Source organism: Centrocercus urophasianus, unplaced genomic scaffold, assembly GCF_019232065.1.
Source record: "Centrocercus urophasianus isolate 14NV4802_14NV808 unplaced genomic scaffold, USGS_Curo_1.0 seq_10, whole genome shotgun sequence".
NCBI lineage: Eukaryota > Metazoa > Chordata > Aves > Galliformes > Phasianidae > Centrocercus > Centrocercus urophasianus.
Genome location: NW_024884142.1, coordinates 54,971,354 through 54,995,154, shown reverse-complemented (window position 1 = coordinate 54,995,154; position 23,801 = coordinate 54,971,354). Strand labels below are relative to the sequence as shown.

The 23,801-nt window shown below is 36.0% G+C and overlaps 1 protein-coding gene across 1 annotated transcript in view; it reads right to left on the bottom strand.

Moving 5' to 3' along the window:
* Nucleotides 1–23,570, bottom strand: part of SYNE1 (spectrin repeat containing nuclear envelope protein 1) — a 274,529-nt gene extending 250,959 nt beyond the window's left edge. The window contains exon 1 of the mRNA XM_042812608.1: nt 23,353–23,570. Coding sequence (XP_042668542.1) covers nt 23,353–23,416 — 64 coding nt within the window. The 5' untranslated portion in view covers nt 23,417–23,570. The remainder of the gene's footprint in view (nt 1–23,352) is intronic.
* Nucleotides 23,571–23,801: the final 231 nt, after the last annotated feature.

Here is a 23,801-nt window from a genome sequence, read left to right as displayed (position 1 = left end):
TTTGAATTGATTCTCTGTTTTGAAAAAGGAATATTTATTGTTTGGGACAAAGTAGAAAGCCCAAATTCAGTCTGGTCAACAAACAAGCCCAAGCATGCCTGCCACAGCACACAGAGCTCAAATACTTCACAGAGCTGCATAATGGCACAGAATGTTCACACAGTTACAAAAAACTCTTAAAATATGTTTTCAGCTCACTGAGCTTTTGCATTCTTAGTATGGATGCTTGACTGTTGATATAAATTCATTCTAGAAAACTAGAAAAACAGAGATGGAAACGATTACTTTCTATGACTTTGTACAGTGATCAACGCCTCAAGAACTGATAGATGCATACCACAGTATTTCTAATTATTTTGGCAAAGGAGTCATGCTTCCTGAAAAACACTGAAGTTATGAAGTTCTTAATCCAAGTCCAAAAGTACTTATAAACTTCAATAGCTACAAGCCTGAGTCTTAATCCATAGAAAACTTAATATTCAACTGCTCTGAAAAATTAATTTCTCCAATGGTGAGCCCAAATTCACTGATAAACTTCACACATAGACCAAAAGAGTACAGAATAACCCAAGCAACTCTGAAGAGAAAGATCTACAAGTAACCTGCAGAGCACTGTTCATCTAGGTTAGAAGTAAGAAGTAGGTCTTTCAATGAGCTCAGCAGATGAAGGACAACTCTGTAACCTTAACTTCAGTAGCTAACTGCTATTCAAATACTAACAGAATTAGTATAAAAATTCACATAATCATTCTAAAGGTTTGAATAGAAGCATCAACTGGGTGACCCACAACAGAAAATATATCTTGTCTCCAGACCATGGTGATCACATCATCTCCATTTATGTATTTTGAGGTTAAATGAATATAACCCCAAGAAGAAACCATGATGGAACTTTGCCTTCCAAGAACCAGTTCAAATGAAAGCTCCCGCAGGAAGGCTCACATCAATTGCAGAATGAATGTCAGAAGTTTTTGAAATCCTCTTCTGCAGAATATGCACCATAACCAGATCAGTTATAGCATTAACAATGCATTACGACAGAAGTTATACAACAGGATCAACTCTCCATAACTGTGTCTTGAGGTTTCTTTTTTTTTCCTTGACTATGTTTAGTTGATCTTCTGGATCCATATGCTTATTTTTTAAATCTCTCTCTTTGGCCATAAAGAACAGAACATGATGTATTGCTATATTTTAGTGTTCTACTAATAACTGAATTCAAGAACAATCAAATGTTATGAGAGTTAGCCACACTGTCAAGCCTAACGCAGCATAACTTCTGGCACCTTCGCAGTTCAGGATTCCTCATTTGTTGAGGAAAAAATTAAAGTATTCACCTGCTCTGCCTGAAACACACACTGTCAACATCATTTTGTGGGGAATTTCCCATTCATTTCCAACTGATCACTCAAAAAATACTGGTAAAACATGAAAAACCTCTAAAACTGTAAGTACATTTTATCCAGTGAAGCCCTTTTTTTGTTTCTCTGTGCCTACAGAGAAGTAACAAAATTCAAGACTTTTTCACTGTATCCACATCTCAGAAAGAGAGGCATCTACCAAAATTATGTACCACAGATTTACATTCTCTAAACCTAGTAAAGTAAGTATAAATGCAAGTGTGTTTTAAGTACTTCACTATTAATAAATTAAAATACAGTAATATTATGGATTTACTTGCTTGTATGAAGATGGCAATTTTCTCTTAAACATATTTAACAAAGATTACGATTTCATGGCAGCCAAGATTCAGGGAACATACTTTCAGATTAATCAATTTAGTCAGTTTTTCTACATGGACAGATTTGCGAAGAAGTACTGTGTAAGGAATGCAAAATCAAAATTCAAACAGACATTACATTATTCTTTCCTCACCCTAAACTTGGCATATCAGAAATGGGAATATGTATAGGAGCTGGGTAAAGAGAACTGAATGGCTAGAGGTAGAAAGAGTTTCATTCTATAATTTCTTCTGGATGGTCCACTGAGATCTATCCAGATTTCAGGTCTGGACAGGCATCATTGCTGACTGGTTCAAACATCAAGATAACCCCACACGCAAAAGCCCCAGTTATTTCTAGGACACCACATTTCTGCAGTTCTCTTATCATTGGCTTTAATACAGAACATTTAGCTTGACAAGTATACACACACACACAAAACTATTTCTAACTCTAATTAAACATGTATGTAATTTGGGGGATGGTTAGCATTAGCATTCCCCACTGTTCATTACTGGGGCCTGTTCTGTCCAATATCTTTATTGATGACCTGGATGAGGGCACTGATTGCACCCTCAGTAAGTTTGCAGATGACACCAAGTTGGCAGGAAGCATCAATTTATCTGGGGGTAGAAAGACCCTGCAGAAAAATCTGGACAGGCTGGATATCTGGGGTGAGGCCAATAGGATGAAGTTCAACAAGACCGAGTGCTGAATCTTCCACTTTGGCCACAACAACCCCAGCCATCTGTACAGGCATGGGGCAGAATGGCTAGAATGTGTGGAAGAAACAGACCTACGGGTGCTGGCGGAAACACAGCTGAATGTGAGCCAGTAGCGAGTCCATGTGCCCAAAAAGACCAATGGAATCCTGGCTCGTATCAAAAATACTGTTTCCAGCAGGTACAAGGAAGTAACTAACCCTCTGTACACAGAACTGGTAAGACCACACCTCAAGTAGTGTGTTGAGTTTCGGATCCCTCACTACAAGAGAGACATTGAGGTCCTGGAGCATGTCCAATGAAAGGCAATGAAGCTGGTGGGGGGTCTGAAGCACAAGTTTTATAAGAAGCAGCTGAGGGATCTGGGATTGTTTAGTCTGGATAAGAGGAAGATCAGGGATGATCTTATTACTCCCTACAGATATCTGAGGAGAGAAAATATAGTGAGGGGGAGTCAGCCTCTTCTCCCACATGACTAAAAATAGGACTAAGGGAGTAGCCTCAAGTTGCAGCAGGAGAGTTTCAGGTTGGATGTAAGGAAAAATTTCTTCACTGAAAAAGTGTTCAGGTATTGGAACAGGGGCTGCCCAGGAGTCTCAGTCCCTGAAGTGTTCAAGAAATGTTTAGATGTTATACCGAGGGACATGGTTTAGTGGGGAAATATTGGTGGTTGATGGATAACATGGACTGGATGATCTTGGAGGTCTTTTCCACCATTGGTGATTCTATGACTTTATGACTATGCTCTAGTAATATGAACATTTGGTAGATATCGTATGGACATAGACAAAACACAAAGTGTATGCTCAAAAGATCTGTCTTGATCTTTAACACAAGTAGTCTCTCTGATATCATTAATTTCATGTGCCTAATGATACAGGCCAGCTCCTTGAGATTCTGCTCAAGTGAAATGGAGTGATCTTGATTTTTTCCGGCTTAGGTTATTTTCATGCTCTTATGTGTCTTCGCATTATACGAAATGTAGTGCAATGAAACACTAGAAAGAAATGTAGAAAATGAGGGGGGATAAAAACCAAAACAGAAACGGATTAAAACCCATTTGCCATGAGTTGTACAAAGTGAAGTTTAGTTTTCTATAATTCGTGTTTTTAAATAATACTAAATAAATAGTAATATGTAACATAATATAATTATATAAAATATATTTGTCTGGATTATTCAAAATATTAAGATGAGATTTTGCTATAATTTGAAACCATTCAGAGTTCTTCTTAGATGAAGCAGGTCTAGGGAAGGGAAAAGCTGCTGTATTTAATTTTCTGTATTCCTTAAAAATATAATTCTAAACTTCTGGATATTTCTGATATCTGCTTGGGCCAGAAAACAGTAGAGCTTCACAGCTTAAAAAAGCTGTGTAAATAAGTAACTATTTGGAATACATACACTTGGAAACATGAACAATTGAATGCAAAAAAAAAAAAAAAAAAAAAAAAAAGATTAATTTTGTGTTAAGTCTTAGCAAAGCTGGACAGCATCCACAGATTTTGGGTGTGTGCTCTTATGAAAAACAGCAAAAGAACAAACAAAGATAGGCAATTGCTATGGCAATTAAAGCTGCGTGTGTTTTCACAGAGAAGTAGGAAATTCAAAATCATGGACTACAGTAATTTTCAGTGTAAAAACAGTTCTAACGTGCTGCCACATCCTATTAATGTCAAAAACACTATGCTTTTCTAAAAATCAATGTAATTGAAGGATATTAAAAACTAACTATTTTAGCACCAGTATGGAATGCACTTTGAAACATTTTGCAAGTTCATTTTTGGTCATCAGAGAAGCACAGGTATCTCGGAGATATCAAATGAGTTTGGAGTTGACCTTCGTTTCTGAAAATCAGGTCACTGATTTGAGGTTCGAATACATAGCTCTACAGATTCTAGTTAAAAATGTAATATTTAAAAAGTATACGGTGGGGGTGTATTACAAACCTAAGGTATTGCAGCTAGGTTAAATAACCTTGAGATTTTGCTTCATTGGAAAAAAAATACGATTAACAGATTTGCAAGTATCACTACAAAATAAAATGTTTGATTACAGTTCTTCTTCATCCCCCTCAGCAAATAACATTTTGAGAATAATAAAATATGACAGCGTCTCTGTCAGTACTCCTGGGTAATATCCTTTAACTTACATGTTCATGCAAGCATACATGAATGTAAAACAAATATTTATGTGCACAGGTACATGCTAATCTGGGAAAGATATAACAAATTGAGTGACCATTTCAATAATAATAGCAATACTTCATAGACAAAATGCCAGTATTGGAGAAAAAATGCCATCTTATAACTTATTTTGAATACATAGTTTTCTGCACAGAGAGGAAAAAAGGAAGCATAAATGTGTTGTGATTCTTATTCAGCATTTGTAAGACTCTGCCTCATCCATCAAGTTCTACCAACAAATGAGGATTGAAAGCCTAGATAAGCCTTATAAGCCATTGCTTGGGCTGCGAGCCTGAGTAGAGGATTTCCCGAAACATCAGCTCTATCATTCCACCAGCTGTTTCTAGATGTTCAGTTTGCCACTTGGCTGAAATTCTACTCTTCCTTTTTTTTTTTTTTCTTTTTTTTCTTTTTCCCCTAATTGCTTCTACTGACCTTGATCTAGTCCCTGTTCCCACCTACTTTACTTCAGTTTTCTGTCATGACCCACATTTTCTTTAAGGCCCTGCCCTGTTGCACCCACTCCTCTTTTCTGATTCCCTATGTGGCTTCTGAATCTTGAAGCTTAAAAATTGTCCAGGATCTCCTCAGCCTCATCTGAGAGATATCTTCATTTGTCCTTAATTCTTATCACTCTTCTGAGGTTTCATTTATGAATCCTTCCCATCAGAATGAAGTGTAAAAACCTTAATTGTCTTTCTCTGATGCCTACTCCACCACCACTTTTTCAAACATTAGCAATTACTCAACCAGCCTTGTTAGAAGACCCCCTTAATGCAGATTTTTCAATTACAATTATTATTATCCATCCTTATACATATTATGTTCATATATGGATATTTGCTGTGCTTGTGTCAATGAACCCGCATGTTGTAAACATCTTCAGTCTGTAAGTAGACACAGATTAATCTGTAAGTAGACACAGATTAATTAACATTTTCAGCTATAATGTTATCTTTTGATATGAAACAAATAATTCTTTGCACTCTTTTTTTGCTTAATAAAAATATGAGAGGTGCTACTAAAGTAATGTCTCTTTTTTTACTTTGTTAGCCCATGATGTCAGAAGTGGATGTTGGTGGTATGGTAATAGAGGCTGAACCTTCCTATAAATATTCCTTCATATTTTGTTGGCGTGCAACAGATGTCAGTAGAGGGGCAGCCTGACAAAATTGAGTCTGACATGGAAGTGCATGTGGTGCAAATGTGTGTAACCAAATTCCTCCATACTGGAAAAAAAAAATTGTGTGCAAAAAAATTGCATTGGCATTCATCAGTACTTGCTGAACATTGATGGAGACCAAACAGTGGGTATGAGCACAGAGAGGCAGTGGGTGGCACGTCTCAAGAGTAGCGACAGTGACAGTGGGTCACCTCCACTGGTGGCAGATGTTTACAAGCGCAGCATGCATGTTCAGCACTAGTGAAAAAGCATAACTAATGATTGTGACTCTGTTGAAGAACAGTGTTTTGCAGCTGAGAATTTGCTCTGTCAAATAGTGTTATTGTGCTCTGTTACAGTCTCCACAGAATTAAATAAAAGGCATTACTTACTGCGTACCTCCCTACATTGGTTTACTCAAGTTGTATTGTTAGGTAAACTTAAAGTTATTAAGTATCGGAAAGGATCTGCCCAGTAAGCATTTTCAGGATGCTGAGGTAGAAAAAAATGGACTGCGCTGAGGAAGCACAAGAGAAAATTTCAAGCTAAAATACTGCAGTGTCTGAAAAAAGCTTCCACTTCAAAATCTACTGATAACAGTGAAAAATTTGTAAATACAGTCAGATAATTTTAATTACAGTTTTGTATGAATTAGCAATATTTTTCTTCCTAGATGACATAACCCACTTTTCAACTTCCCCTGAATGTGCCACACACTGTATTGACTACATTATAAAGGAAATCTGGGGAAACAGAAATAACTGTCTCAATAACAAGTTGTAAATTCCAGAATATTAGAAACTTGTATTCAAAGACCTGTACTGTGCAGATAACAAAGCATAGATTTGGGTCCATAAATTACTGACACTATGTTCTTCACATGTTCTGTATTACATAGCAATTCAGAACTTTTTAAAACTTAAATATGCATAAACACTACTATTCATACCTAATTCACAGTAAGGAACACTACTCATCAGATTAGGAGCCTAACCTTTATATATATTATTATGCTCTACATAAAATTAACTTTATTTGGATATTATGTGAGATCCTATTCAATTGATTCTGAGATTAAGCAACTGCTCAGCAAGAAACCATTATTTGGTTTGGGTTGTAGAGCTCTCCCACAGGAATCCTCTAACTCCATCTTTTACAGCAGCTGCTGAAGCATTCACCCGCTCTGCCCCACAGAAAACTTTCAGAGACCTCAGAGGTGCCTTTAAAAAGCACCTCCTACATTCTCACATGGGCTAGATGTGGCTGTTGTGAAAAATCAGTAGCAGAACTTCAGAAACTTTCACCAGGAGAGGCCTCAACCAGGAGATCAATACACATGGGCACCTGGCCAAAACTGTTAGTGAGTGTTGTCAGAACCCAGGCATTATTTTCTAGTAAAGTATAAATTACAGGGGAAAAAAAAAATACATATATATATATATATATATATGTATATATATATATACTCACATTCTTTGAACACACTGGATGAGTGGTGTTCTCACTAGATGGATGAGAAACAAATGTAATGAAAATATTCTAGAGTAAGCCAGTCTTTCTGTTAATAAGCACAAGATGATTATGCTGGACCATGCAGGTCAGGCAGTCCTCTATACATTCTTGCCCATTGGGCACAGAAAACTTCAAGCTGTCTGAAGTATTGTGGCAAAGAAACTCACTTCAAAATGCATCTACTACTCTGATGCACAAATCAGTACAGAGGTAAAAAAGGCAACAATGATTCAAAAATTGGCAAGGAAGCATATGATCATTCTGTACTTTTAGGATTTCCAGAGCATTCCAAGTGAACTAAAAATCCTTGGAGGAAAAAAACCAAATCTTCAAAGTTTTACAGCATCCTAGTTGTATTAACAGCAAAAATGAAGACAGTATTTCAGTCCATCATGCCCTAAAGCAGCCTTCTCAGAAAAGAAAAACCTGGCTAATACAATTACTAATTCATATCCTGGAGTAGCTTCCTTTTATTCACACCATCTTAAAACATCAAGGAGTCTCTTCTTTCCTCTGTTCAGGCTTTGTTTCTCCTATCTGACTCCACTTTTCTCTTTGCATTTTGTTTCTGCATACTGTTGTGCTAACTGACTTGGCATGCAACTCCTAAAACCATATCTTCTACGGCAACACTTTTAACAATATCACTTTTCTGATTGACACTTTCTTTTTCTTAAGTCATTTCAGATGTAAATTATTTCTTCTACCAATAACTCCTTTACAACGATTGCTCCTGCACCTTTAATAACTGTTGTATCATCTTCCATTTGGTTTCTTTCTCTTGCTTTGCTTTTTTGATGCTCTGTCACTGAAATGGTGACCAAACCCCACAGTATTAATCAGTTGAGACTCTCACCTTTGAAATCCTTCTTTTGAAGATATCTTTCCCGGAAGCTCCGAAGTACAACCTATGCTATTCACTGGTTTGATAAAAATCTTGAAAGAAAGGATCTTATTGAAAAATCTCTAGTTCCCAGGTGTGCTTACATACTATTTGCAAATTTGTTTATAGGCTCAGATTAGACTAAGTAAAAATTTCTTTATTCACCTACAGTTCTTAACTGAGTAGTTGATATCATAAAGATCATAAACACTTGATAAAAGTACTTCTCAGTGTCCTCTTATGAAAATAAAACTTTGCAATCTAGTCAGTACTAATGCTGACTATTATTTGAAGTTAAAAAGAATAGATTTGAATAGCAATACTGCATATGACAATTTTACCACTGTCACTGGACCCAGTTGCTAACTGCATATATTTTTTTCCTCTTATTCTTTACACTTCAAAATTTTAGAAGCCAATATGCAGAAATGGTCCTGCTCAAGTACAAGGCAACTGTGTTACTGTATGGCTCCAAGTTTTTACCAATACTATATTTGCTCAGAGCTTTCCTGGCTCTGTCTAGTATTCATTGTCTTTCAGTTTCACAAGTGCTAAAAATAACCAGCATCTGAAAAACTCCCTTTCAAGAAAACAAACAAAAAGCCGAGCAAAATTCAACGCAGGGATTATTTCCTTCTGATCTTTTTGTCATGATTTCAGCTCTCCATAAAAACAACATATGGGTGGAGTACTGCACAGATTGGAAAGGACAGTTATGACCTCAGTAAGTACTGCTGTTGAAGTAGGAGAGCGTTTTCCACAGTTGAGTGTTTACAAATCGAGAGGCTCTTTATGGGATAACATTTCACACTGTTTGGGGTTTCTGCAAGAAGAAGGGGAGGTGGAGTTTGTTGGTTTCTTTTTTAAACAATTCCACTGCGTATTTCTATGTGTTAGAAATCAGGAAGAATACAGAATTGTGTTTAGCATATCAGGAACAATTATTACAGAATGATTGAAGAAGTGTATGGCAATTCCTATCTGTGTCACACCTGGGTGACCCACATAACACTCATCCACAGAGGTTAAAGAGTCTCCCTGCAAACTAAACTCCCAGTGAAAAATCTCTAGTGAGACCCAAGGCTGAGTGTGAGCACCAGGAGCCAACAAATTCAGCTCTGCAAACCCTGGGACACAAGGAGGGGTCCTGTCTTCAAGCTTTATCTTTTGCTGAGGAATTGGGAGATTTGTGCTCAGCAAGAGAGTTTCCAGGTTCTTTCGGAACCTCTATTTTCTCCTGTGGCTACAGTACTTATCTTCTATCTACAATTCCAGTATTCAACCCACTGTTATGCAAATCTTTACTATCTCTACTCCATAAATGCAGGAAAAAGTGGTTTGTCTTTCCAAGCTGGGATCTTCTAAAAGATCAGTGCCTTAAAAAACTGGTAATGATGGTCACACAATTGCCTCAAAATGCTATGAAGTTGCTGTGAATATATTGCTGTTCCTTTTCAGTGGAGCTCTAATTCACATAAAGGTCTAAAAAGATGATTCGATCAGTTTAGTGCTTAATTTATACTGTATACACTGTGTTGTGTGTATATCACAACACTTCTGCACTTTCTGTGTTCAGGCTTTGTCAATTAGATTAATTATGTACTTGATTAAGTAAGCAGGATTTAATACTAAAATTTTGCAGGTGATTGGGACAAGCTGATTGCAGCCTCTCATAACTACACAATTACTAATTTTCCTGGTAGGTCATGATCATCTGGTGTACATTCTGCTAGCTTCTCCAAAAAGTCTACCTGAGCCTTCATCAAAACATTTAGGCTGTTCCTCAAGGGTGACAAACCAGCTGCAAACCCTGCATATTTTCTACATACCAGTAAGATGTTGGTAGTGTACTGACAGTATTTTCAATCTGTATTTGAGTCACAGTTATGAGAAAGAGTGTAGACATATGTATTCTCTTAATTTCAATGCCAGAATGGGAGAAAAAAGGGAAACTAGAGAAATTAGGTTATTAGATTATGCTTTATAGCACTGGCCAACAACTTAATCTGATTTTGCCTTAATTGCTGAACAGCAAAGCACAGTCAGTCCACAAAGGGACTGAAAATGAACTGAAAATCTGTAGTTTGGGATTTATTTAACAAGTCCTTTTTTTTTTTTTTTTCTTTTTTCACTAGATAGGTTTATCTCAGTCTTTATCACTAGGTTTATTTCAGTTAGTTTTATTCTGAAGGGTGAGTTTTGGTTTGTTGGGTTTTTTTGTTTGCTTATTTTTTCTTTTTATGGGCATGAGAAAGGAGACAATTTTCCTCCAAATAAAGCACAGCTTTAAAGAGGTAAATCTGCCAAAGCAGCTTATGCCCAACACTGCTGGCAATCGTCCACAGATTCTGTTCAGTCACTGTGGAAAAAAGATTTCTGGAGAGCAGATGATCAACATCCTATAGCACTGGACTGAGACAGAATGAAAGAGGTCATGTAAATGGAACATATGACTTTCGGTGACAAGCTATTGAGTTGTAACTTTAGAGCACAACATAAGTAAAATGTTTTTATGCCTGAATACAAATCTAGATGACAATGTCTAACAACAAATCTGAGCCAACAGACATGGACGTGATCATATGTAAGTATGATCTACTAAAAAACAACCTTCTAATTCTTCCTACTTCTTGTTCTGAAGCAAAACAGTGAAAAATTATAATGTTTCAATGTTAAAATAACTGAGTCATTTATAAGCCAAATATGTAAAGAAACTGTAAATTCTGAATATGTAAAGAAATGCAAAGCAACACTTTTTTAGTAGAAAACAAAATTTAAAGGGCAACAATTTATTGGTATAAAGCTAAATTACATGGACTCAGGATTCCTAATTATTTGGATACATAAGCAATAACTATGAGAACAAGGACAATTTATCAGAAGAAATTTCAGTGCTTCTTTATAAAGAAAAAAATGAACAGCTTCTGCCATGTAATTCGAACTTGTCACCCCAGCAAGTACAGAAGAATGCTGTGGGATCAGAGAAGCACAACTCAGCATCCACCTGTCACCTGGTAATTTGCAAGTGGTCAAATTCTGCCAGAGAACAATCAAGGAATGCTACATTTTGACTGTCTTCAGAGCTAAAGTTAACAATTCAGATGAAAGACATCTCTCTTTTTTTGAGTGTGAGGGCTTTGAAACAGAATACTGCGACGAAAAATGTTGAATCTAGGATTAGTTTCTCACCACGACAGATACTCAGAGCAATGCAGATACATTCTTTATTAGCAGCTACAGTGTAGTGCTTCCAAAATAAACTACCACAATGAACTAAACTTTAGAGCAAATTTATTAGATCTTGATTGAGATTGAAAGAATTTGTAGCTGATAACACAATTAAAACTCTTGTAACTTTTTATGTATCACAAAGTAAAATAGTTTCTCCATTTCCTTTTTTTCAAAGCAATGCTCTTGCATTGTTTCTTCCCCAACCCTCTTCCCCCCCATCTCCCCCCCCATTTTTTTTTGTTTTTTTTTGTTTGTTTGTTTGTTTTTGTTTTTTTTCCTTTAGAATTTCTAGTTGTTAGAAAGCTTTTTAGGTTTCTTTTGCTTTCATTTAATCTCTTCTTTCCCTCCTATGTATCTTACAATGTTTTAGTTAGTTCTGTTGTCTTGATAATATTATTCACAGCTTTTTACATAACTTCTAATGACAAGTTTATCTTTCTGGTAGAAGCAAAGAAAGCATTAAAAGATATTTTCTGATTTTTTATTCCTCTTAATAGCCATTCAATTTTCCATTCAGCTCCAATTTCTTTACTTTACTCTTCCCAATTTGGAAACACAGAATTGTTACTTGTCCAGAATTTTGATCAATCAACTCAATCTTTTCCTTTCCTACAATAAAGTTCAATTCTTATTTTCATGTAAATTTGTTTATCTCTTTCTTTTGCATTACCTCTGACATTATCATAGTTCAACTTTATACTTTTAAAATTTAGCATAAGGCTGTGTAAATAACCCGAGCTCCTTAACTTCTGTTATTATGTTAATCAACTACATCATTGAAGTCTGCAAGAGAAATGCATAGATTCCAGGTTTGAACTCATTCAAAGTAGAAATCTACTGACAGTCAGAGAATAATCATTGTATTTGCATGCTTGTGGCTGATTGTATGAGGCTTGCTGTTTTAATGGTGCCAAGAACAAGTTTACTGAAAGAGAGAGGAGCAGTTAAACTTATAAAACTTACAAATATTCAATTACTAGCATATAATAATGCAGAAGATTGGAAGAAAATACACCACTGATTCACAGTGTGACATTTATACATATAGTTGAGTGAGTGAATTGCAATTTTTAAGATAAATTTCAAGATACTTTTTATTCCTGAAGGCACAGTTAACTTTTCCACCAATTTGAGCCATCAGTGAATAAACAATTAGTAACAAACAGAAATAGCTCTTGGTATATACACGTGCACCTGACCCCAGCTTATACTTCATCACTGCAGTAGTTTCAGGAACTGAAACTTCTTGACTACATGAAAACCATGTGGATTCCCACACTTTTTTTGTAGGTGATAATGAGACATTCTTCTATTTCAGTTCCCATCTGGAAAGTGATATTAACTATCCTTATCACCCTCAGAGGTCAAAACGTGTTCCTTTATTCCTTATTTGCATATTCCTTTCAAAATTCAATAAAAGATTAAAGAAACACCTTGACTAGCATAATACATGATTGTCAAATGTCATTCATAAATGTCTGCAGTTTTCTATGGAAACTTGAAGATTTTTTTCTGCTAAATATTCAGTGTGAGTTTTTGTGCAGAAAAATTTCCCCAGGGAAAACAATGTTTGAACATGCCTAAAATCTCAAATACAGACACAGAGACAGTGAGCACAGACTGTTGGTCTCTTAGAAACTGTATGTAAACACAACAATTAACTCTTCATTCCTTTCATTTATTCAAGTCACTTCTGGCAGTTGGACACACCTACAGCTTTCTTAGTAGCAACACAAACGAAAAGGCAGGTTCAGGATTATGAAAGCAGAATTATGCAACTTGGATGTGTTCAAGCTCACCAAAGTATCCTAACAAAAGGAGATTCTGGAAAGCAAGACTAAGAAAGAAGATTATACAACTAGAATCTTCCTTTCATTATACACAGTGATAAGCAGCGCTAGATTTCCTGCTCTTAAGTCAGCCAGCCAGACTAAAATAAACAAAATTAACTATCTCTTTAGTTTAGGAAGCACTAATAAATGTAGTAAGAAATTCTATTTTTTCCTTCTTATCAGGATGGATATGTTTTTCAGAAATATAAATAAGATTATGAAATGGTTTCATTTTTATATATATATTTTATATAATGGACATGGCACTAAAGAATAGAACAGCAGTTCCAGGATAGCCCGCTGATATCAGCTCACAAACGTTGAAAAAGTTAAAGTGTCTTGGTTTAGAAATAATACCTCATATATAATCATGGTCTTCCTCTTAATTTCTAACTGCTAATAAAGCTAAGTTTTTAATCCACTGTATTTTTATATTTATGGATCAGACTGTAAAGTTCTTCTAATTGAAGATAGGCACCTATTCATCTTTGGATACACAAAGTCAGCATCTATGCCTTTTTTTGGCCTAACTTCTGGGTGCCCAACTGTTTTTTAAAATTTATTCTTGTTGCATTGCACAACTTCAGTAATGTAAAGCAGCTAGAAATCCAGGCTAATTAGTCTTATGTCTTGCCTGATCAGTCTCAAATCAGGGTATGATCATCCAGGTTTTATTACTGCAACTCACATCTGCTAACAGAGCTTTACGCCCATAACCTCCATTAACACCATTATATTTGTTTCTTCAATTATTTACAATTGATCATTGAAGAGTGTCAACTTTGTCTCTCCTGTCTGTTCAGACCCCCAACTTTTAAATTTCCTTAAATATAACATCTGCTCTATTGCCTGAGTTTCTGTGACTATGCTCTCCTCAGAGAAAAAAAGGTCAGCCAAGCTCACAAGTGCAGCTTAGCTGATGATACGATACTCTCTCACCACAAAATCTCAAGGAAGGATTCATTTTTGGATGTCTCTCTCCCCAGTAGGAAAAAAAACTACAAGCTTTGTAAGTTCCATTAAAAGGTATTTCTTGTTCTTATTGTAACAAGGTGCATTGGCTTTCCTCATGCATGAATGGAGCATTCAAGCTGCAAAATAGCACCCAAATAGGTAGTCAATGTGGATAATAACAGAATCTAGTAATGTGATTGGATCAGTGCTCACGAGTGTTTATTTTAGTTTACTTGAGAGACTGAAAATTCAGTCCAAAAACTTAGATATTCTTTTCAATATTTATGTTTAAAAGAACTCTTCCCCCCCTCCCCCTCCTCTTTTTTTATTTTATTTATTTTTTCTCTTAAACCACTACACAATGTTTTGCCTTACTTTGATATATCGGCTTGGCCCCATATTTTCCTGAATACAGTGATCTGATATGTGAGATATTTTTTCCACTCCATGACCGGAAAGCTAACAAGTAATACTCTTCAACTACTGTTGCTGTAATAGTTCATTCCCCTCACCTTATAGAAAGAAGATTTTTCCTTTGTTATAATGAGCTTAAGATAAAACCTTTATAGAACAGCTGCTGCATTCACAAGGTCTGGAAGCTTGCTTTCTCACAAGCAGCTTTCTTGCAATAGCACCTCAAGTCAAGATGCCCACACTGACATATGTTCCTTGATATCAGAGCAGGTGAAGCTGCACCTCCCTGAGTATACCAATGGCAACATCCAAGCATCCTATGTGATCTTGACATATTATTTTTGGTCTGTATGAGTAACCTACACAAAGCAAAGATACTGTGTATCACATTTGTACAGATTGCTCTAAGGAGATGATGGATTTTCCCTGGGAATTCTACTGGCATAGATAAAGAGAAATTCTGTGATCTGAGTAACTCAGATGTAACCCTCATTCTGCTGCAATGTCCACATAGATACAAGTTGTTACTAAGTGTTGTTACTAAGTGTTCCAGATACATGTAGTATCCAGGTGAATATGGCAGTCTTCAGCTTGGAGATTCACAGGTTTTGCAGGTTTATCACAAGCAGTGGCACAGTGTAATAATGAGATTACATAGACTCCCCACAGACACTTAAACCAATGTGCATCAATGAAGGCATAATCCTCTTAAAAAGAAGAGTAGGTAACAAATGCTGAAATGCAATTGCATAATATCTAGTAGAATTCTAATAAAGGAAGTTGCACAATTTTTTCCCTCTTTAAGACATTATTTATATTCATATTAATGTTCAGAATGAATCTCCCATATTTCACTATGCTATGTGATAATGACTGTGACTCTTCAGCAGTGGGAGCATTAGAGACAGGGCTTTAGTGGAGAGCTAGGCAATATATGGTGGCTTGACCTCCAGGTGGGATGGGCCATATCTGGGCCAGAGCTCAGAAGGAGCTTCTCTTAGTGTGTAGCAACTCAGCATTATTCCATTTTTCCATATTCACCTGCAAGTTACTTGACCTGAAATGCTGTAATGCTTTCCCACTAGATCCCAGATAGTTCTGCTATGGAATCAAAATGTGCAGTGCCTACAGTAAAACAGGATCTGTTTCATAGGCAGCATGGGGGTTAGCCTTTACAATTAACCCTACTTCATTCACACACACATTCTGAAAAATAAATGGTACATGGATAAACCCTAAATTAAAGTCTATTAATAAATGAGGAAAAGAAAAAAAAAAAAAAAAAAAAAAAAAAAAAAAAGCAACCAGAATTTAAATAAAAATACTAGCTCTGTAAATAAGTAATAAAATATAAAGTAATATAAAGTAATAAAATATAAAATGTTTGAAATATATTAGAAGTGAGTGTACAGCATCTTAGTTTAGCTTGAGAAGTAATTTCCGAATGACTAGGGTTTTTTTTTCCTTTAAGTTTTGTTGTTGTTGCTTGTTGTTGCTGCTTTTTTTTTTTCCCTTCTCTAAATGGAGTTCTGTATTCTTAATAGGTTGTTGACACTTCCCTCATCTGGCTCTCTCATTTTAGATGAAAGGCAGAACATGTTGCCTGTTTTCATGCTCATGATAATAGACTATTCACGTGGACACGTACAATTGCCATCTAAAACTCAGTGCAAATCTAAAATTAGAAGTCTGTGATATGACTCACAAGGAGAAGCTTTGTGACAGAAACGAAGATATTTTTAAGCAAATGGAATCTAAAGTACAAAATAAAAACTGCCAACTAGGAATAGCCTATAGAATAAATTGCTAGGTGTTATTTTTGTGTTTTAGCTACTAGCAAGTAAGCTTTCTGATTATCATCATCTTCATAATTAAAGGTGGTAAAGTCTTGATTTATAAAAAAAAAAATAAAACAGGATTACAGGAAATAATTAGAGCATTCTCATTTAAATACTTTTCCTTTACACTACAGAATTCTTTATGTGAACATAGAATATTCTCAGCCCAATACTACTACTAAAATAACCATCTGTCTAGCAAACTGTCAGAGAAGAGAGGGACCTTGCAAAAGTACTCATCACTATAATATTTTTCTTCTCAAAATCTTTATCTTCACTAAGCCTTCAAAACTGACATATAGTAACAAATCTGGCAGATGTTATTTTAAGATAAAATCTTGCAACTGAAAACAATTTCTTACCTCAGATTGAGATTTATCACAACTAGCTTCCAACAGCTGTAGCACAGATGCCTACATCTGAACTTGTCAAAGAAGACTGAGAAAAGTAGAGCTGGTGAAGACAAATTTGTCTAAAACACAATTTGTCTGACATATTTTGGATCTGTTCTTCAAGATAGGAGGAATTGTCAATGAAAAAGCACCATCTTTAACCACTGTTTATAGAGCAAATCTTCCAAGGAGGATTTCTCCTCTAGTTTTGCCCCTCAATTTTTATCTAGTGAATCCTGTCTGAAGAGAAGAATTACAGTTTTTGAACTCCACTCTTCGAGAAAAAATGTGGAAGCCCTCTCAATGTACAACAGTAAAACATCAAACTTCTTCCTACACTAAATATGCAATTTATCCCAGATGGGAATCGAAAAAATGCACTAATTTTTCTGAAAAAGTAATACAGTAAGAAATATTTGCTCGCTATCTTCATCCTCTGTGTGATCTTCAGAGCTTTGTATCCTGGCTGGCCATCCACAATGAGAAAGAAACAAAAACAGGAGTACAGTGCACTAAAACAAATGCTGCATTACACAGACTGCCCCAGGACTGTATTTTTATTGAGGAGAACACAGAATGAAAGTCAATTGCAGTAAAAAAAAAAAAAAAACCACACCATATGATTCCTTTCACTGTGATATTTACTACTATGAGAAAACATTACAGTACAACACGATATCTAGAATTCCTTCCCTTCTTTAGTCACTTATGCTACTAGTTAATCATTTAGTTAAACATGCCCATATTTTTCTGAAATATCTACAGCCAGTTCAGAATTTCTCTGGGAACAATACATCAGGTTATTACTACGAGATACATGGGTCAGAAAAGACATGAAGTGGATACCCACATGATTTGTTTGCCCATGCATAAACCAGAATTAAATACTTCCTGCCACAGCGATTTCATAGCTAGCCTTAATGAGATTCCTTATCCACTGTTAACTAATATTTAACCTGCATATCTCTGGCTGCTCACATTACGTGAGTCTAACTCACATAATTTTGTCTTAGTAAATGAAAACATGATTTATCTATTTTTTTTTTCTGTCTAACCATTGACAGTTTTACTTGCACCTGCAGTTTTTCCATCTGTCTTAATCTTCACTCATAAAGCTCATTTTGCTATGAAATAAAATTAACTTACATTTTCGCAAAAAAAAAAAAAAAAAAAAAAAAAAAAGTTTGTCTGACTCCTAGTTTATACATAATCTATCATGCCATTTAGATTCCTAAGTTGTCATTTAGACTTACTTGGCATTCCACTCATATAGATGACAGAGCAAAAAGAGTCAAAAAGTACTCACTTCCCATTAGCCTACTGTCAGTGTGTAGTTAATAGCTTTAGTTCCAAGACTTGCTCACATGAGAGAATAATAATTACTTTACATTGTCATTTTTTGTGACTCAAAAATCTTCCAAATCTCTAGGCATTTGCAGAAATATAGGTGGGACAATTAAGCGTGTGAAGAATTGCAAAGGAACAGCAGCAGTGGAACCATGTGGAACCAGCATATGTCAGCAAACTGGACAGAAATTTTAACTAGGAAAGTATTTGTGATGAGAGGGTAAAACTCTACTGCTTAACTTGTGCACATTCCAATCCTGACCAGGAACGTACTTTCAATATTGCATTTAAAAATGCAATGTTCCATTTTGAGTGACGAATGCAAAAGGGAGGTGCCACCAGGTGCTCACCCAACCTTTACAAACCATCTATCTTTTTCATCTGGTTCTGATTTAAGAGAAGCAGCACTGCTGGAAAGAAAGTTGGAAATATGCCTGCAGCAAAGCAAGCTAGCTTTCAGTAGTGGGTATCTGTTAAATCAGCTTAGCTTAATGTTAAACTGCAGTTCTTGGCACTGTTTACTTATATAGAAAACAACCAGAGAGAAAGGCTGATGAAAGTACTTATTAACAAAGTACTTATCAGCTAAAAGAAAAAAAAAAAAAAATCTAGCACATGACCAATGGCTACTGCTACAACAGAATGGAAAAGATGCTAGGATGTGAAAGGAAGGAAAATAAATAGAAGAATTGAAAACCCCAAACAGATCAGCATTCTATGAATAGCGTGACCATAAGGACAGCATTAAAATTAAACTACAGATAGTATTTACTTGTAGATAAATTCAAATAAAACGATGGAATTTTAAGCTAATTCGACCCGTGTTAAATTTCTCAGGAGAGTTATGAAGGTTACTAGAGCAACTGTGGCTACTTTCCATCGCAGCTGGCCTTCATGAATGGCCAAGTTTCTTTCTTTCCCAATGTCTTTTTCAGCATTATAAAGTCTCTCTGCAGGGCTTTTACAAAAGCACAACACTGCCCTGAGCCCAAATGAGCTTGGGTCTTACCAGAACAGTAGCGCAGCCCAGAAGTAAAAAGAAGATTGAGAATATTTTTTAAGGTTTCATGCCATTTGCAAGATATACAAAACGTATCTTATAACAGAATATTGTTTTAGTTGCTGTACATTGCACACCATAGAAATGGTTTTATTGAATGAGATTCAAATCAAAAAAATATCGGTGATACCAGAGCAATTTAATTTGGGTGTCTTATAAATTAGGATTACAATGCAGGCTGAATTTTAGCAATCCACAAAAATATCCCGTTTGACTAAATGACGAACACAATGCCACTCAGAAACATCTCTCTCTTAAATAGACTACTAAATGAAAAATTGGAATAAAAGGAGGAAGAGAAAAGTGGGGAGGAGAAATGTCTTCTGTAGTAGTACGATATAGTGACTCTTCTGCTATCATCCTACAAGCCAGCAAGAGGAGGCCAATGTATGAGACACAGTGTCTGGAAGAATGGGACCCTACCTTTTTTCCTTCAGAAAACAGTATGACTGCAGTTTGTCTGTGAGTGAACTACTTAAGGAAAATACATTATCTTGATGCCAGACGTCACAAAGCTTTTACTAGCTTGTTTTCTAGCACTGCCTGCTTTGATTTTTATAGCTACTAAAAGCGTTATAAGAATCTTTAATGTATGACTATGTATAATGAGTGAGAAGCTGGCACTCCCCCTAGACAAAGAAGCAGACCCTTTGTGACATTTTATTTGTCTGTGGCATTTACTCCTTTGAATAACCCCGAAGAATTCCAGGAATGTGACTTCAACTGATGGTGTATACCAGTTCTGCTCAGGCATTGTGAGGGTTTTTGTAATGTGAAAAAGTAAAGTAAGAAGAAAAAGGTATGGTAGGAATCCTCAAGCTTGTGTTAGCAAGGAATAAATTATGCAAAGACACTAAAGGATGCCATCAATTTACTCTGTAGTACCTCAAATATGAGATTCTTCACATATAAACTGCAATCAAAAGTTCACATACCTCCACTGTTAATTCTCTTAACAGCTACGCTTGCAGGGCAGACCACTAGAGCCAGCACTGAGGAAAGGGTAAGCAGTACACAGAGGTGGAAAGATGTCACTCTCCCCAAAGTGTACTTGAATAGCAAAAGAATGATATGGAAGCAACTATGTATGTTACTAGTTGTGGTTAACCAATTGTGATACAGTCATTCTTCAATACAGCTGTTGCTTATTACATATATGTTATAAAATTCCCAGAATAAAAAATATTCTGGGATGGATATGTTTCAAAAATGTCTTCTTTAATCCAGATGCCCATGACAGGGTATAGTGCACCTCCTGGAGAGGTCTTTCTCTCCTCAGACTGCAGACTGAGCTATAATAGATAGCCATACGTGACATTTTTTATTAGAGTGACAGGGATGATGAAATTAGAAAATACAGATCTTACTCAATGTCCACCTCTCTCCTCAGCTTATGAACCTTGGTTTAAAGGACTAGGTCCACCATTCTCCCGGGTAAGAAACTGCAAAACTGTGGACGATGTTTGCACGTGCACAACTATATGACATGTTGCTACATGCTTGCACCTTAACATGCAGCACATCTTCATGACTGTCCCATGTGAATTTGTCCCATGTGATATTGTGGGGAAAAAAAAAAAATTACACTTGTTACATCATAATAAATGATTTAAAAAAAAAAAAAAAAAAAAAGCTGATTTTACATTTATCTTTTGACAGTTTTTAGGAAAATTGATACAGTTCTATTCACACACAGCATATTTTCTTGAGACTTCAAAACTGGTGTTGAGAATCTCAGTGATGAGAAGCATTTTTCTGGCCTTTTCTACACCTCCCACAACAACAAAAAAAAAATCATTGGAAATTTGCGAAGTGAATATGAGACAATAATGTGGAGTGAGGACCAAGACTTGCTTTATCTCCTTCCCTCAATCCCAATGACTTTCCAGTACTGACATCCTACAGCATCCTCCAACAATATCATACAAGGAATCTCCCCTGACTTGCTCATAGCCAGGTACAAAAGCAGGCACTGTACATCCAAACTGTGGCTCTGCACTGACAGAGGCCCCACCAAAGCATCTGTCACACCGTGAATACTGTCAAGTCCACTGTGGTCTGGCACTAAGCATCCTGTTCCAACCACACAGACACTGGGATGCCATGCAAACATGCCATGAAATCTCTTCCTGTTCCTAAGTCCATTCCTGCTCCTGTTCCAGTTGATTACAGTTTCTGAAAGGTAGAGTAATCTTAACACAAAAGAGCTAAAGTAGTCACACTGCTGACTGTCTGCTCATCCATAATGCAGAAACATAAACTAAAAAAAGACTTAGGCTCCAAGCACTCCAGCCTTGGCAAAGCAAAACATTGTTGAAGTAGTGCTTCTGCAGCAAAACCCAGATCACAGCAATACAAAGCTGAATCAATTTTTTCTGAGGAGCAAAGAATCCAGTTAGAATAATGACTTCAAACTAACATACAATGACAAGTATGTTTTTAGTTTCATGTGTTTTCTTCTAAATGATCTTCAAAAGTCATTTACTTTTGCTTCATGCCCCAAAAAAATAACCAAAACTATTTTGAATCTGATATCAGATTTCAATCTAACAAAATATACTGAAAAAAGAAAAATGATTAAATAACAAAAAAAAACAACAAGACAAATAAACAAAACAGCCATTTCATCACTAACAACTTTTTAGATATTTAGAAAAAATAGTAAAAAGTAATTTGACAATTAACAGTCCACGTGATTTTTAATGTTCCTGTAGAATCCTCTTGATTCATTGCTTCAGAGTACCAGCCTGGATGAATTCCCCAGAACACCCTGTCCTTTTCGCTTACAATTTGTCTTTATAAACTTAAAGTATCTCTGTTATTTTACTCAAATTGTTGACAGTTCTATAATAATTTCTTTCTTCAAATCTTTTTTTCCTCACCCTCATGAAATCCTTATTAAGAACCTGCCATGTATGTGTATACACAAACTGAGACTCCCATCTGTTCTGTGACCCAAGTTGTCTCATTTTTTCCTTGTGCATATTTGCATCTGCCTTGAGCATCTAACCTTAACATTTAAACTACAAATTCTCTAGGCAGGGAATATTTGTTTATTCTACATTTGTGGGCACTTTGAACAACAGTTATTCAAGATTTCAGCCTAAGAAATAGAAAAATACAGGGAAAATAAGTAATCACAAAAAAATCATGAGGCAGAAGTGTGTATTTTGGAGTTGGAGAAGTGCTTTATCCAGCCTAGATAGGACAAAATTTGTATCCTCATTTATTCTCATGTTTCTCTACTGAGACTACACAGAAATCATGCATGCTAGTTGCATCTGGTGACCAGGAAGAAAGTTCAGAAATCTCATCACATAAGAAAAACAATAAATGAAAGGAAAACTATGGGAAAATAAAGTTTCCAGGTATAGAAGATGAAGAAGGTAGTAGCTTCAGTGATTAATGGTTAAGTTTGAAATTAAACAGAAAATAAGCTCTACTCAGCGCTGACGATAGAGGTAGTGACCAGAAATAAATGAACAAAAGCATGAGTTCTGAGTACAAAATTTTAACTGCAGCATTCATGTATAACTTTGAAAAATTAAGATAGTAACCTCATAAAAATAAGAAAATAAAAAATAATGAATATTCAACGCAATATCTTGTAATAAGATATTTTAAACATCACTAGCTTCAGTGTCAATAATTAGCTCATTAAGTTATGAATTCTTCAATACTTAATAACACAATGAGAACTGGTTCTTTTTTGGAGAAAGGAAGTAATACTAGCAAAAATACTAGTTTATTGTAAAGACTGTACACATAGACTTCATAATTGAGAAAAAGAGATATGTTTTCTGTTCTCTTCTCCATGAGAAAATTGATGTACAACCTGCTCTTACAGCAGAAACAGCATCAGAGTCTGACCCTATGAATTCAGGCTCATAGTAATACTGGCTTTTAAACATTACAATGAATTATGTGCCAGAGAACTCATAATCAGAATTTTTCAGATACACTGTACGTATTTTCTGATAGATAAGTTTAGAAGAGCTACTAAATTTCATAATCAAATACTGTCCTGACTGTGTAAAGAGTAGGAACCTCAATTTATAAATGAATAAACAAAGGCAAAAGCCAGAGACCATCTCTTACCTTGAAGCCGTTGCATGACATTAGCAATGTCCCTAGATCTTGCCACGAGCCGGGATGAGGCCATGATCTCTTTGCAGCAAGTCACCCTCCACTGACAGATCCAAGCCACCGGCCTTGGTGAGGTGCCAACCTCCAAGTGCCCCCTTCCAGCATTCAGCCTCAGCACAACCAGCCTGGACAAGTTACAGCTACCTCTGGCCCATACAAGAACTCACAGGGTCTGGCAGCAGTACTCTCCTTGCAAGCAACTCCAGCACCTGGAAAAGAGAGTAGGAAGGTCCAGAACGAACTTTAACTTCTGTGAAATGAAGTCTTGAGAGCTATTTTAACAGGAGTGGTGTGTCTTGCACATACATTATGCTCCAGCCAGAGACACAATTAATGCTGAAAGCTTGTTTGGCAATCACCCATGGAATAAAACAGCAAAAGCAAATCATTAAAAACAATTG